Source organism: Nerophis lumbriciformis, linkage group LG13, assembly GCF_033978685.3.
Source record: "Nerophis lumbriciformis linkage group LG13, RoL_Nlum_v2.1, whole genome shotgun sequence".
In the NCBI taxonomy this organism is placed as follows: Eukaryota; Metazoa; Chordata; class Actinopteri; order Syngnathiformes; family Syngnathidae; genus Nerophis; species Nerophis lumbriciformis.
The window spans coordinates 33,263-50,000 of NC_084560.2; the positions used below are offsets into that span (position 1 = coordinate 33,263).

General features: G+C 40.4%; 1 protein-coding gene and 1 long non-coding RNA gene across 2 annotated transcripts in view; both read right to left on the reverse strand.

The window, feature by feature from the left end:
* Window positions 1-254: 254 nt before the first annotated feature.
* Window positions 255-844, reverse strand: LOC133613937 (uncharacterized). Its single transcript, XR_009816523.2, has 2 exons — window positions 620-844; window positions 255-532 (listed from the first exon to the last, which is right to left on the reverse strand). It is a non-coding gene; the product is annotated as an uncharacterized lncRNA (long non-coding RNA).
* A 282-nt stretch (window positions 845-1,126) lies between these two features.
* The window catches only part of LOC140679336 (uncharacterized), a 16,405-nt gene continuing 793 nt past the window's right edge, over window positions 1,127-16,738 (reverse strand). The window contains exons 2-3 of the mRNA XM_072914561.1: window positions 1,794-3,681; window positions 1,127-1,474 (exon numbers count right to left, since the gene is read on the reverse strand). Of these exons, the coding sequence (XP_072770662.1) occupies window positions 1,820-3,681 (1,862 nt within the window). The 3' untranslated portion in view covers window positions 1,127-1,474; window positions 1,794-1,819. The remainder of the gene's footprint in view (window positions 1,475-1,793; window positions 3,682-16,738) is intronic.

Below are 16,738 nucleotides of genomic sequence, written 5' to 3' on the forward strand. Positions count from 1 at the left end.
ATTATGAATAATGTAATGAACGAATAACATTGTGTGAGAGTTGGTTATTGTTGTTGCAGTGCATGGTGTAAGAATGATAAATTAGTAACACGAATGAATCAATAAATACATAGATAACAGTGTGTAAGAGTTGTGTAGTGTTATTGCGGTGCATGGTGTAGTAATGATAACACATGAATGAATGAACACATGAATGAAAGAATATATAATGTGTGACGAGACAGCGGGAGAAGAAGACTGCAGAGAGGCGATGATGTCGTTAGCTGTCAGCGTGTTTATTGACAGCTCAGTATGTGAGTGCAGTGTGTGATTAGCTTAAAAGAGATGTAGTGTGACTATGTGCAAGTATTATCTGAGCGTGGTCACCAGAGGGTGTTGAGTGTGCGTGTTGAGATCGAGGCAGAAAAGCAGGCTCGGACATCAGAGGGCAGGCGGATGGTCAAGGACAGGAGCGAGGTCTTAGTCCAGGAAGGCAAGGGGGAATCCAAAGGGGGTCCAGGTAGACGAGATACACAGCTCGACGACGAGGAAGCTGGAGGACGACACAACACGAGAGACGGTGAACACGACGGGAAGGGAACACAGGGAGAGAGAGAAGGCTGGAGATGTGTTGGCTTACTGTACTGGGTAGGAGAAGCTACGTTCTGGCACCCGCTGGCTTATGAAGGCTGGTCGCTCATCACGGGCAGGTGTGTTGATTGCAGATCTCTTGCGGAGGCACGCCCGCAGCCGAGAGGGAACCCCCGTTGGTGTGCCTCATGGTACGCTCAAAAGTGTGCACAGCAGGAGGAGCGGCAGCAGGAGTGTGACCAATAACACATTGTGTAAGAGTTGTGTAATGTTGTAGCGGTGCATGGTGTAAGAATGATAAACCAATATTGACCTTGTAAGGGAGGGGGGGAGGAGGGGGGAAATAGACCTTGTAGATGACCAAACCCCCCAATATTGACCTTGTATTGTAGATGACCAGACCCCCCAATTTTGACCTTGTAGATGACAAAAACTATGAGGACACAAATTAAATACAACATTGACCTTGTATTGTAGATGACCAGACACCCCCCCCCCCCCCCCCACACACATAAAATAGACCTTGTATTGTAGATGACCAAACCCCCCCCCAAAATTGACCTTGTAGAGGGGGACCCCCCAATAGAGACCTTGTAGATGACAAAAACCATGAGGACACAAATACAATATTGACCTTATTTTGTAGATGACCAGACCCCCCCAAAATTGACCTTGTATTGTAGATGACCAGACCCCCCAAAAATTGACCTTGTAGAGGGGGACCCCCCCAATAGAGACCTTGTAGATGACAAACCATGAGGAGACAAATTAAATACAATATTGACCTTATTTTGTAGCTGACCAGACGCCCCCAAAATTGACCTTGTATTGAAGATTACCAGACCCCCCCCCCCAAAAAAATTAACCTTGTATTGTAGATGACCTGACCTCCCCCAAAATTGACCTTGTATTGTAGATGACCAGACCCCCCAATTTTGACCTTGTAGATGACAAAAACCATGAGGACACAAATTAAATACAATATTGACCTGGTATTGTAGATGACCAGACACCCCCCCCAAAAAAATGTTTTACCTTGTATTGTAGATGACCAAACCCCCCCCAAAATTGACCTTGTATTGTAGATGACCAGACCCCCCAAAATTGACCTTGTAGAGGGGGACCCCCCAATAGAGACCTTGTAGATGACAAAAACCATGAGGACACAAATAAATACAATATTGACCTTATTTTGTAGATGACCAGAGCCCCCCAAAATGAACCTTGTATTGTAGATGACCAGACCCCCTCAAAATTGACCTTGTAGAGGGGGGGGGACCCTAACCCTAACCCTTCCCAGCCGGTCAAACAAACAAAGGCCTCCCAGCCAGCCAAAGAAAAGTCTCCCAGCCAGCCAAAGAAAAGTCTCCCAGTCGGCCAAACACAAAAAAGGCCAAAACAGACAGCCGGCCAAACACAAAAAAGGCCAAAACAGACAGCCGGCCAAACACAAAAAAGGCCAAACACAAAAAAGGCCAAAACAGACGGCCAAACAAACACAAAAAAGGCCTCCCAGCCGGCCAAAGAAAAGTCTCCCAGTCGGCCAAACACAAAAAAGGCCAAAACAGACGTCCAAACAAACACAAAAAAGGCCTCCCAGTCGGCCAAACAAACAAACCAAGGCCTCCCAGTCGGCCAAACAAACAAACCAAGGCCTCCCAGTCGGCCAAACAAACAAACCAAGGCCTCCCAGTCGGCCAAACAAACAAACCAAGGCCTCCCAGTCGGCCAAACAAACAAACCAAAGCCTCCCAGCCGGCCAAACAAACAAACCAAAGCCTCCCAGCCGGCCAAACAAACAAAGCAAGGCTTCCCAGCCGGCCAAATAAACAAACCAAGGCTTCCCAGCCCGCCAAATAAACAAAGGCTTCCCAGCCGGCCAAACAAAGGCTTCCCAGCCGGCCAAACAAACGAAGGCTTCCCAGCCGGTCAAACAAACAAAGGCCTCCCAGCCAGCCAAAGAAAAGTCTCCCAGCCAGCCAAAGAAAAGTCTCCCAGTCGGCCAAACACAAAAAAGGCCAAAACAGACAGCCGGCCAAACACAAAAAAGGCCAAAACAGACAGCCGGCCAAACACAAAAAAGGCCTCCCAGCCGGCCAAAGAAAAGTCTCCCAGTCGGCCAAACACAAAAAAGGCCAAAACAGACGTCCAAACAAACACAAAAAAGGCCTCCCAGTCGGCCAAACAAACAAACCAAGGCCTCCCAGTCGGCCAAACAAACAAACCAAGGCCTCCCAGTCGGCCAAACAAACAAACCAAAGCCTCCCAGCCGGCCAAACAAACAAACCAAAGCCTCCCAGCCGGCCAAACAAACAAAGCAAGGCTTCCCAGCCGGCCAAATAAACAAACCAAGGCTTCCCAGCCCGCCAAATAAACAAACCAAGGCTTCCCAGCCGGCCAAACAAAGGCTTCCCAGCCGGCCAAACAAACAAAGGCTTCCCAGCCGGCCAAACAAACGAAGGCTTCCCAGCCGGTCAAACAAACAAAGGCCTCCCAGCCAGCCAAAGAAAAGTCTCCCAGCCAGCCAAAGAAAAGTCTCCCAGTCGGCCAAACACAAAAAAGGCCAAAACAGACAGCCGGCCAAACACAAAAAAGGCCAAAACAGACAGCCGGCCAAACACAAAAAAGGCCTCCCAGCCGGCCAAAGAAAAGTCTCCCAGTCGGCCAAACACAAAAAAGGCCAAAACAGACGTCCAAACAAACACAAAAAAGGCCTCCCAGTCGGCCAAACAAACAAACCAAGGCCTCCCAGTCGGCCAAACAAACAAACCAAGGCCTCCCAGTCGGCCAAACAAACAAACCAAGGCCTCCCAGTCGGCCAAACAAACAAACCAAGGCCTCCCGGTCGGCCAAACAAACAAACCAAGGCCTCCCGGTCGGCCAAACAAACAAACCAAGGCCTCCCAGTCGGCCAAACAAACAAACCAAGGCCTCCCAGTCGGCCAAACAAACAAACCAAGGCCTCCCAGTCGGCCAAAAAAAAACAAAACAAAGCCTCCCAGTCGGCCAAAAAAACAAACCAAAGCCTGCCAGTCGGCCAAACAAACAAACCAAGGCCTCCCAGTCGGCCAAACAAACCAAGGTCTCCCAGTCGGCCAAACAAACCAAGGCCTCACAGTCGGCCAAACAAACAAACCAAAGCCTCCCAGCCGGCCAAACAAACAAACCAAAGCCTCCCAGCCGGCCAAACAAACCAAGGCCTCCCAGCCGGCCAAACAAACAAACCAAGGCCTCCCAGCCGGCCAAACAAACAAACCAAGGCCTCCCAGTCGGCCAAACAAACAAACCAAGGCCTCCCAGTCGGCCAAACAAACAAACCAAGGCCTCCCAGTCGGCCAAACAAACCAAGGCCTCCCAGTCGGCCAAACAAACAAACAAAGGCCTCCCAGTCGGCCAAACAAACAAACCAAGGCCTCCCAGTCGGCCAAACAAACCAAAGCCTCCCAGCCGGCCAAACAAACAAACCAAAGCCTCCCAGCCGGCCAAACAAACAAACCAAGGCCTCCCAGCCGGCCAAACAAACCAAGGCCTCCCAGTCGGCCAAACAAACAAACCAAGGCCTCCCAGTCGGCCAAACAAACAAACCAAGGCCTCCCAGTCGGCCAAACAAACAAACCAAGGCCTCCCAGTCGGCCAAACAAACAAACCAAAGCCTCCCAGTCGGCCAAACAAACAAACCAAAGCCTCCCAGTCGGCCAAACAAACAAACCAAAGCCTCCCAGCCGGCCAAACAAACAAACCAAGGCTTCCCAGCCGGCCAAGCAAACAAACCAAGGCTTCCCAGCCGGCCAAGCAAACAAACCAAGGCTTCCCAGCCGGCCAAACAAACAAACCAAGGCTTCCCAGCCGGCCAGCCAAACAAAGGCTTCCCAGTCGGCCAGCCAAACAAAGGCTTCCCAGCCGGCCAGCCAAACAAAGGCTTCCCAGCCGGCCAGCCAAACAAAGGCTTCCCAGCCGGCCAACCAAACAAAGGCTTCCCAGCCGGCCAACCAAACAAAGGCTTCCCAGCCGGCCAGCCAAACAAAGGCTTCCCAGCCGGTCAAACAAACAAAGGCCTCCCAGCCAGCCAAAGAAAAGTCTCCCAGCCAGCCAAAGAAAAGTCTCCCAGTCAGCCAAACAGAAAAAAGGCCAAAACAGACGGCCGGCCAAACAGAAAAAAGGCCAAAACAGACGGCCGGCCAAACACAAAAAAGGCCAAAACAGACGGCCAAACAAACACAAAAAAGGCCTCCCAGCCAGCCAAAGAAAAGTCTCCCAGTCGGCCAAACACAAAAAAGGCCTCCCAGTCGGCCAAACAAACAAACCAAGGCCTCCCAGTCGGCCAAACAAACAAACCAAGGCCTCCCAGTCGGCCAAACAAACAAACCAAGGCCTCCCAGTCGGCCAAACAAACCAAGGCCTCCCAGTCGGCCAAACAAACCAAGGCCTCCCAGTCGGCCAAACAAACAAACCAAAGCCTCCCAGTCGGCCAAACGAACAAACCAAAGCCTCCCAGTCGGCCAAACAAACAAACCAAAGCCTCCCAGTCGGCCAAACAAACAAACCAAAGCCTCCCAGCCGGCCAAACAAACAAACCAAAGCCTCCCAGCCGGCCAAACAAACCAAGGCTTCCCAGCCGGCCAAACAAACAAACCAAGGCTTCCCAGCCCGCCAAACAAAGGCTTCCCAGCCGGCCAGCCAAACAAAGGCTTCCCAGCCGGCCAGCCAAACAAAGGCTTCCCAGCCGGCCAAACAAACAAAGGCCTCCCAGCCAGGCAAACAAACAAAGGCTTCCCAGCCGTTCAAACAAACAAAGGCCTCCCAGCCAGCCAAAGAAAAGTCTCCCAGCCAGCCAAAGAAAAGTCTCCCAGTCGGCCAAACACAAAAAAGGCCAAAACAGACGGCCGGCCAAACACAAAAAAGGCCAAAACAGACGGCCGGCCAAACACAAAAAAGGCCAAAACAGACGGCCGGCCAAACACAAAAAAGGCCTCCCAGTCGGCCAAACAAACAAACCAAGGCCTTCCAGTCGGCCAAACAAACCAAGGCCTCCCAGTCGGCCAAACAAACAAACCAAGGCCTCCCAGTCGGCCAAACAAACAAACCAAGGCCTCCCAGTCCGCCAAACAATGTATATATAGAAATACTTGAATTTGCACTGAAATTCAAGAATGAATATATATAACAAATGTATATATAGAAATACCTGAATTTGCACTGAAATTCAAGAATGAATATATATATAACAAATTTATATATAGAAATACCTAAATTTGCACTGAAATTCAAGAATGAATATATATATAACAAATGTATATATAGAAATATACCTGAATTTGCACTGAAATTCAAGAATGAATATATATATAACAAATGTATATATAGAAATACCTGAATTTGCACTGAAATTCAAGAATGAATATATATATAACAAATGTATATATAGAAATACTTGAATTTGCACTGAAATTCAAGAATATATATAACAAATGTATATATAGAAATACCTGAATTTGCACTGAAATTCAAGAATGAATATATATATAACAAATGTATGTATAGAAATACCTAAATTTGCACTGAAATTCAAGAATGAATATATATACAACAAATGTATATATAGAAATACCTGAATTTGCACTGAAATTCAAGAATGAATATATATAACAAATTTATATATAGAAATACCTGAATTTGCACTGAAATTCAAGAATGAATATATATAACAAATGTATATATAGAAATACCTGAATTTGCACTGAAATTCAAGAATGAATATATATATATATATATATATATGATATATATAGAAATACCTGAATTTGCACTGAAATTCAAGAATGAATATATATATATATATATGATATATATAGAAATATCTGAATTTGCACTGAAATTCAAGAATGAATATAAATATGATATATATAGAAATATCTGAATTTGCACTGAAATTCAAGAATGAATATATATATATATATATATATATATATGATATATATAGAAATATCTGAATTTGCACTGAAATTCAAGAATGAATATATATATATGATATATAAAGAAATATCTGAATTTGCACTGAAATTCAAGAATATATATGTATGATATATATAGAAATACCTGAAATTGCACTGAAATTCAAGAATGAATATATATATATGATATATATAGAAATACCTGAATTTGCACTGATATTCATGAATATATATATATAGAAATACCTGAATTTGCACTGATATTCAAGAATGAATATATATATATATATATATATATATATATATATATATATATATATATATATATATATATATATATATATATATATATATATATATATAGAAATACCTGAATTTGCACTGATATTCAAGAATGAATATATATATATATATATATATATATATATATAGAAATACCTGAATTTGCACTGATATTCAAGAATGAATATATATATATATATATATATAGAAATACCTGAATTTGCACTGATATTCAAGAATGAATATATATATATATAGAAATACCTGAATTTGCACTGATATTCTAGAATGAATATATATATATATATAGAAATACCTGAATTTGCACTGATATTCTAGAATGAATATATATATATATAGAAATACCTGAATTTGCACTGATATTCTAGAATGAATATATATATATATAGAAATACCTGAATTTGCACTGATATTCTAGAATATATATATATATATATATAGAAATACCTGAATTTGCACTGATATTCTAGAATATATATATATATATATATATATATATATATATATATATATATATATATATATATATATATATATATATATATATATATATATATATATATATATATATATATATATATACATACATACATATATATACATATATATACACACACACACACACACAGGCTAAGGCTCATAGAAAAGACGGAACACTTCCTAAGAAGGATGCGGTGGAAAGCACATTTTTTCCTGCACCCTGAAACAAAAGGAACGCAAAAGAAAACTTACGGATTCAAATCTACCAAGAACCCACCCACAGTTGAGGAACTAAAGGATTTTGAGAACGACATGCTCAAAATGATACAATCAGTCAAATTCAAGCCAGTCCGCAACCCACTCCTCACCAAGCTGAAAAATGACAAGGAGCGCATCAAGAAAGTAAACAACCTCATCATAGCTGCCGATAAAACCACAAACTTCTACAGAATGGACATACCAGAACATAACACCTTACTGGACAGAAGCATCACCAAATCATACAAAAAAGCACAACCCAACACTTTACAGAACATCCACCTGGAAAATAAAAGGATCGCGGCTGAACTGGACATTGAGGACAGGGTGGACGCCACAGCCAACAAGGAAGCCTTCATCACATTGAAGGACCACAAACCCAACTTCGCAAATAACCCAACATGCCGACTAATAAACCCAACTAAATCTGAAATAGGAAAAATCAGCAAAATAATCCTGGACAGAGTCAACACAAAAATCAAGGACAAACCACCACTCAACCAATGGAGAAATACAGCAGCAGTAATCAAATGGTTCAACATCCAAGACAAACAGCACAACTTTCTCTTTCGATAGAAGAATTTTACCCTTCCATCACGCAAGACCTACTGACTCAAGCACTAGACTTCGCCTCAATCACAGGCAACGAAAGAAACATCATCCACGCAAAAAACTCCATACTCATCCACAACAGTACACCATGGCAAAAAAAAGAACAATTCAACATTTGACGTCACTATGGGAAGTTTTGACGGAGCAGAAACGTGTGAACTCGTTGGGAGTTTCCTCCTCTCCCAGCTCGCTAGCCTCAACCTGAACCTTGGTATTTACCGTGATGACGGACTGGCAGTGTGTCGCGCCTCGCTAAGGAGCAGCGAGAATACCAAGAAACGCATATGCCAAATTTTCAAAGAGAGCGGCCTACGGATCACGATTGAAGCCAACAAGCACACAGTCACCTTCCTCGACGTCACTTTCAACCTGAGAAATAACAGCTACCAACCATTCACGAAATCCAACACAACACTCCAATACGTGCACCATGACAGCAACCACCCACCCACCACCACGAAAAGAATACCTACCGGAATTAATAAAAGGCTATCGATGCTGTCATCTAGCAAAGCTGAATTTGACCAAGCAACCCCCCCGTACCAAAAAGCCCTTGATGAAAGCGGATACAATTTCACCCTCACCTATGAACCCACACCAGGAAACCAACCAAAAAAGAACAGAAAACGAAACATCTGGTACAACCCCCCATACAGCAAAAACGTTTCAACTAAAATTGGCCATAAATTCCTCACTCTGATTGACAAACACTTCCCCAAAGGCAACACCCTAAGAAAAGTATTCAACAAGAACAACATTAAATTGAGCTACAGCTGTATGAACAATATACGAAAAATTCTCAAACCACAACAAAACAATTGCAAATGAGCCGTCGGCCCCCGGACAGAGCGACCCCAAAACCAACAAAGGCTGCAACTGCCGCAAGAAACCTGATTGCCCTCTCAACGGGGGGTGCTTACAAACATCAGTTGTTTACCAATCTAAGGTAACACGCAAGGACATTAACACATCCGACACATATGTAGGATTAACCGAGGGAGAGTTTAAAACCAGATGGAACAATCACAAGGCTTCTTTCAGGAACTAAAACCTGCGGAATACCACAGAACTCAGCAAACACATTCGGGACCTCAAAGACAATAATGTTGAATATTCAATAACATGGCAAATTCTTGCATCCAGCACACCTTACAATAGTGGTAATAAAAGATGCAACCTATGCTTGAAAGAGAAACTGTTTATTATTTACCGTCCAGACCTGTCATCCCTCAACAAGCGCAGCGAAATTGTAACAGCATGCCGCCACAGACGGAAACACCTCCTAGGTAACACATGAGCCAATCACCAGGCCCCTACGCCAGCCTGTACCCACCCACTCTGTGCCCTATATAAACCATGGTATGTGAATGCTCCCATTAAAATCTCCTGATGATTGAGGGAACCCCTCATGAAACAGGCCTGTAGAGAAGTAGTCTTGTGATTTTTTTTCCCACACACACACATACAAAAGAAATGTATGTATATAGAAATACTTTAATCTGCACTGATATTCAAGAATTTCTATATATAACAAATATATGTATATATATATATATCTCGAAATACCTGAATTTGCACTGATATTCAAGAATTTCTATATATATATATATATATATATATATATATATATATATATATATATATATATATATATAAATACCTGAATTTGCACTGAAATTCAAGTATTTCTTATGTGTACATCTACACACGAGAGGGGCGGCATGGCGTAGTGGGTAGAGCAACCGTGCCAGAAACCTGAGGGTTGCAGGTTCGCTCCCCGCCTCTTACCATCCAAAAATCGCTGCCGTTGTGTCCTTGGGCGGGACACTTCACCCCCGGTGCCACTCACACCGGTGAATTGAATGACAGGTGGTGGTCGGAGGGGCCGTTGGCGCAAATTGCAGCCACGCTTCCGTCAGTCTACCCCAGGGCAGCTGTGGCTATGAAAGTAGCTTACCACCACCAGGTGTGAACGAATGATGGGTTCTACATGTAAAGCGACTTTGGGTACTTAGAAAAGCGCTATATAAATCCCAGTTATTATTACATACACACATAAGAAACACTTGAATTTCAGTGCTTCTCCCGGAACAACCATTCTCCCGAATTTCCATCCGGCCCTGAGTGAGGACAGCCTGTCGTCACGTCCGCTTTTTGTGCAGGCCTCGTCACATTATAACATCTACGGCTTTTGGAGCTCAGTGCACCAACTGCACACACAAGAAGGAGACTATTATATATGTCTCTGTTATCCATAGGTTTATCTATAACCCATAAAGTAGGCAGGCACGGAGCTATTTCTCAGCGTGTGTTTATTCCAGCCGGCACGTTAACACACTGACACAACATCCAGATTCCCATCATGCATTGCTTCAAAAGTACGGCAAGTAGTGATGTCCAAACAAAGACTGACAATAGAACGAGGATGGACAATTCAACCCTAAACTCACTCCTTTCCCGCAAATTAAATTTCATCTATGCTACTTCAAAGGCTGTGCTACTGGCTGCAAAGCATTGCACTTTAAAATACAACAATGAGTAGAGGAGTGTTGTGTATGTATATATATGTAAATTATATTAATTATTATATGTATAAGGAATACTTGAATTTGCATTGAAATTCAAGTATATCTTTTGTGTATATATATAAATAAAATAAATACTTGAATTTCAGTGCAAATTCAAGTATTTCTTATATATAATAAAATAAATACTTGAATTTCAGTGCAAATTCAAGTATTTCTTATATATACACATACATATATATACACACACACACAAACACTACTCATTGTTGTATTTGAAAGTGCAATGCTTTGCAGCCAGTAGCACAGCCTTTGAAGTAGCATAGATGAAATTTAATTTGCGGGAAAGGAGTGAGTTCAGGGTTGAATTGTCCATCCTCGTTCTATTCTGTCAGTCTTTGTTTGGACATCACTACTTGCCGTACTTTTGAAGCAATGCATGATGGGAATCTGGATGTGTCAGTGTGTTAACGTGCCGGCTGGAATAAACACACGCTGAGAAATAGCTCCGTGCCTTCCTACTTTATGGGTTATAGATAAACCTATGGATAACAGAGACATATATAATAGTCTCCTTCTTGTGTGTGCAGTTGGTGCACTGAGCTCCAAAAGCCGTAGATGTTATAACGTGACTGGGCCGGCACAAAAAGCGGACATGACAGGCTGTCCTCACTCAAGCCCGGCTGGAAATCGAGAGAAATTCGGGAGAAGCACTGAAATTCAAGTATTTTTTATGTGTACATCTACATACACATATACACATAAGAAATACTTGAATTTCAGTGCTTCTCCCGGAACAACCATTCTCACAAATTTCCATCCGGCCCTGAGTGAGGACAGCCTGTCGTCACGTCCGCTTTTCGTGCCGGCCTCGTCACGTTATAACATCTACGGCTTTTGGAGCTCAGTGCACCAACTGCACACACAAGAAGGAGACTATTATATATGTCTCTGTTATCCATAGGTTTATCTATAACCCATAAAGTAGGCAGGCACGGAGATATTTCTCAGTGTGTTTATTCCAGCCGGCACATTAATACGCTGACACAACACCCAGATTCCCATCATGCATTGCTTCAAAAGTACGGCAAGTAGTGATGTCCAAACAAAGACTGACAGAATAGAACAAGGATGGACAATTCAACCCTGAACTCACTCCTTTCCTGCAAATTAAATTTCACCAATGCTACTTCAAAGGCTGTGCTACTGGCTGCAAAGCATTGCACTTTCAAATACAACAATGAGTAGGAGTGTTGTGTATGTATATATGTATATTATATTAAAAATATTATTATTATTACATGTATAAGGAATACTTGAATTTGCATTGAAATTCAAGTATATATTTTGTGTATATATATATAAATAAAATAAATACTTGAATTTCAGTGCAAATTCAAGTATTTCTTATATATAATAAAAGAAATACTTGAATTTCAGTGCAAATTCAAGTATTTCTTATATATACATACATATACACACACACACTCTACTCATTGTTGTATTTGAAAGTGCAATGCTTTGCAGCCAGTAGCACAGCCTTCAAAGGAGCATAGGTGAAATTTAATTTGCGGGAAAGGAGTGAGTTCAGGGTTGAATTGTCCATCCTCATTCTATTCACTGTCAGTCTTTGGACATCACTACTTGCCGTACTTTTGAAGCAATGCATGATGGGAATCTGGATGTTGTGTCAGTGTGTTAACGTGCCGGCTGGAATAAACACACGCTGAGAAATAGCTCCGTGCCTGCCTACTTTATGGGTTATAGATAAACCTATGGATAATAGAGACATATATAATAGTCTCCTTCTTGTGTGTGCAGTTGTGCACTGAGCTCCAAAAGCCGTAGATGTCATAACGTGACTGGGCCAGCACAAAAAGCGGACATGATGACACCTACAACATATTAAATAAAAACATAGAAAAAACTAGCAGCAGCGGTAAAGTTTAGATCCATGAAGGAAAGAAGTGAATGAATGTTTATAACTGAATACATTCACATATGCATACACATTTGTTTTCTTTTTTTCTTAATGAAGTAACGTTTATGACAACCTTTATCCAAAACACAATATAGAAGAGATATAGCATAATTCATAAGTTTCTCTTTTTTTTTTAAAAAGGCTTACAAAAAGTCGGACCCCAAAAATTTACTGTGGGACCCCATTTTGAAAATTCCTAGCGCAAACACTGCTGTCAGAGGAGAAAACTGCTGTATTTAAATAAATATTTATAAAGCAAGTTCAAGTATTGGCAAATTTTCACCTATTCCCGGCCTTGGCACGCATATACGTGTCCTCTTTTTGGGATTTCACAATATGGTCAGCCTAATTAAAGCAGCTAAGCACAAGATAGAAGCAACCCTTGACTAACACCCTCCCCCTTACACCTCCACGGATCCTAAATAACCAAATGTTAATCAAACGGATTTCTAATGTATATAATTGTTGTTCTTATGCTATCTGAACTCACTATGTTCTCCTCATCCCACCCCCCGGATTGTAAATCATTCAATGTATATACTCTGATTAACTTGTGCGATGACTATTATGATGATAGTACATATATATTTGTGCCATGAATTGATTACGTGGACCCCGACTTAAACAAGTTGAAAAACTTATCCGGGTGTTACCATTTAGTGGTCAATTGTACGGAATATGTACTTAACTGTACAATCTACTAATAACAGTTTCAATCAATCAATCAATAGAAAGCACACGATAGAAAGCATCAACACATACAGTAGAAAGCAAGCGAAAAAGACCAAAGTATTAGTCACTGTGAATAAAAAAAACGTATTTTCAATCAATCATCAATAGAAAGCACATGATAGAAAGCATCAACACAAACAGTAGAAAGCAAGTGAAAAAGAGCAAAGTATAACTCACTGTGAACAAAACCCGTCCGATCCACATCCGTCACAAAAGAATAATGATGAAGCGCCGAAGGAGGAACTCGGGTGGAACTAAATAGAACTAATTAAACGAGCAACAGGTGTGCTCACAGCTGTAGACACGGAGCAGATAGTAAAAGTGCCGTAAAAGACAGAGAGCAAACAGGAAACAGTAACAAAACAAGAGCACCAGGACAGGAAGTGATTTCAAACACAGTAAAAGCAAATATAACCAAAGTGTCAGTAGCACTTCTGACACACACATATATATATATATATATACATATATTAGACCGAGACGTTATTTTGCGGACCTCACCTTAATAGGAAAGTGTAATGTTAGTGCGAGTTTTACATGAATGGCGCTTGACAGCGTTGTGTGCGGAGCTGAAGGAATCTACCAATCACGGTGTGGTATATGGCTCTCGAGGGCCGGACATTGACGTCACTTGCGTGATGCAAACAGAGAAAGGTTCTAAATAAAGTATTCTATTTAAGTTACTTTGAATTTACAACCCCCTGGCGCTGCTTTGTACTGTTTTTGTATTTACTTTGATTATTATTTTCAACTGTTTGTTAATGTTGACATTTATAAATAAAGGTTTATATAAAAAAAGGTTTTAAATAAAGTGGTCCTCGTGTAAAACTGGAGCCTCCGTGTTTGTTATTGTAACCGAGGGTTTATATATGTCGCCTATACTGTATGAAACTACAAAATAACAAACACGGAGGCTCTAGTTTTACACGAGGACCACTTTATTTCCTTTCTTTCAAAAACCTCCGCTTCACCCAACGTGTCACCTTTTCCGCTCTTAGGGCCTTCAAAATAAGAGCTCAAGGCATATACTGTATAACAGCTTATAACAGGAATTTAACATCACAAAGAGGCAAGCCCGTAAAAATAAGTTACATACCTCCCCTCCTACAAAAGCAAACGTCCTTGTTTCAACACAGCAACAGGATAAGTGCAAAAACAACACAGGCAGTTAAAACAAAAAACATAAACCTTTCCCCCCAAATATACAGAGCCTCACACACACAACAACAACAACAACAACAACAACAACAACAACAACAAAAATGTAACCGAGGGTTTATATATGTCGCCTATACTGTATAAAAGTACAAAATAATGTAACCTATTTTTATGGGCTTGCCTCTTTGTAATGTTAAGTTCCTGTTGTAAGTACCATTTACCATTTAAGCTGTTATACAGTATATGCCTTGAGCTCTTATTTTGAAGGCCCTAAGAGCGGAAGTGGTGACACGTTGAGTGGAGCGGAGGTTTTAAAAGGAAGGATATAAATTGGTCCTCGTGTAAAAGTGGAGCCTCCGTGTTTGTTATTTTGTACTTTTATACAGTATAGGCGACATATATAAAAACCTCCGCTCCACTCAACGTGTCACCACTTCCGCTCTTAGGGCCTTCAAAATAAGGGCTCAATGCATATACTGTATAACAGCTTATAACAGGAACTTCCATCCATCCATCCATTTCCTACCGCTTGTCCCTTTTGGGGTCGCGGGGGGTGCTGGAGCCTATCTCAGCTGCATTCGGGCGAAAGGCGGGATACACCCTGGACAAGTCGTCATCTCATCGCAGGTAGAACAGGAACTTAACATCACAAAATGAAAGAGGCTCCGCCCCCTTCCTTCTTTCTTTGTGGACACGCCTACTTTGGTCATGTTCACTTTCATAACGTGTCTTCATGAAGAATGACAGACGTTTATCTTCATCTCAGGACAAAAGTAAACACTCCAAAAGTGTACTTCTCCAAAACACAGAAAAAGTACTTGATCATTTCTTCCTTTACTAGTACTTGACAAAGTCGCTTGGAAGTAGGAGTACATCAACACAAGTACCTTGCTAAAATTAACACTCTTTATTAAATTGCAGTATATTCACGTATTTGTTACGTAACATTCAAGTACAAAATGTAAATCAAACATACATTTAGTTATAACATTCTCTTTTTATTACATAATATCAACATTTATTTACATTCAGATATTTAATGATCACACATTCTGTTATTACATTTATTGTTATTTATTCTTTGAAATTAAGCATTCATTCATGTATTCTCAACATGCATATATAAGTATTACATTGTTTTTATTGTACACAGTAGTCATTTTCTACCTTTAAGTACTTATTACTATGATTACTGTTAATAAGTGAAGGGAAAGCAGGTGCCTTGCCCAAGGACACATCGGCAGTGACTCAGATGGCAGAAGCGGGGATCGAACCTGGAACCCTCGAGTTGCTCCACCACCCGAGCCACGCTTTTACTTTCCCCATTAGCATATTATTACTACTATTATTGCTAGTATTACCATTAAAATGTGTTTTTTCTTCAATCTTCATCTTGGGAGTTCTTGTCCTGCAGTGAAAATGCAAAGAAAAAGCAACAACAAAAATCCACCTTGTTTGTTATTTGTCAACGAAAGCAAAGAAATTTTTTTATTTTTGCTGGTGTAAGAATAAAAAGAAGACGTTTTATAAAATGTGTTTTCATTAAAAACAGTTAGAAACGTATTTTATTTTGGTGGCAACAGACTGGACAACTTTGGTTCTGTTAGAACAAACATATAAAAATAGAAGACAAACATTCTTTACAGTATTTCTTTTTCTACAGTGACATGAAAGTAAACGATGTAAAAACGTGGACTGGAGTACTACCAAAGTACAGTAGTACTACTAAAGAGAAACAAGTGGACTGCTATGTATGTATATATATATATATATATATATATATATATATATATATATATATATATATATATATATATATATATATATATATACACATATATATATATATATATATATATATATATATATATATATATATATATATATATATATACACATATATATATATACACATATATATATATATATATATATATATATACATATATATATATATATATATACATATACATATATATATATATATATATATATTAGTCACAGATGACCATGCTAATTTACGCTCTTGTGTCAGACACTTATTTCAATTTGATGTTTATTTTTTTATTTAATTTATTTTAAATTTTTTAAATTTTGTAATGGTACTTTAATTATTATTAAGTTTATTTATTTATTTTTTTTAAATTTAAATCGTTTTGTCATCCTGT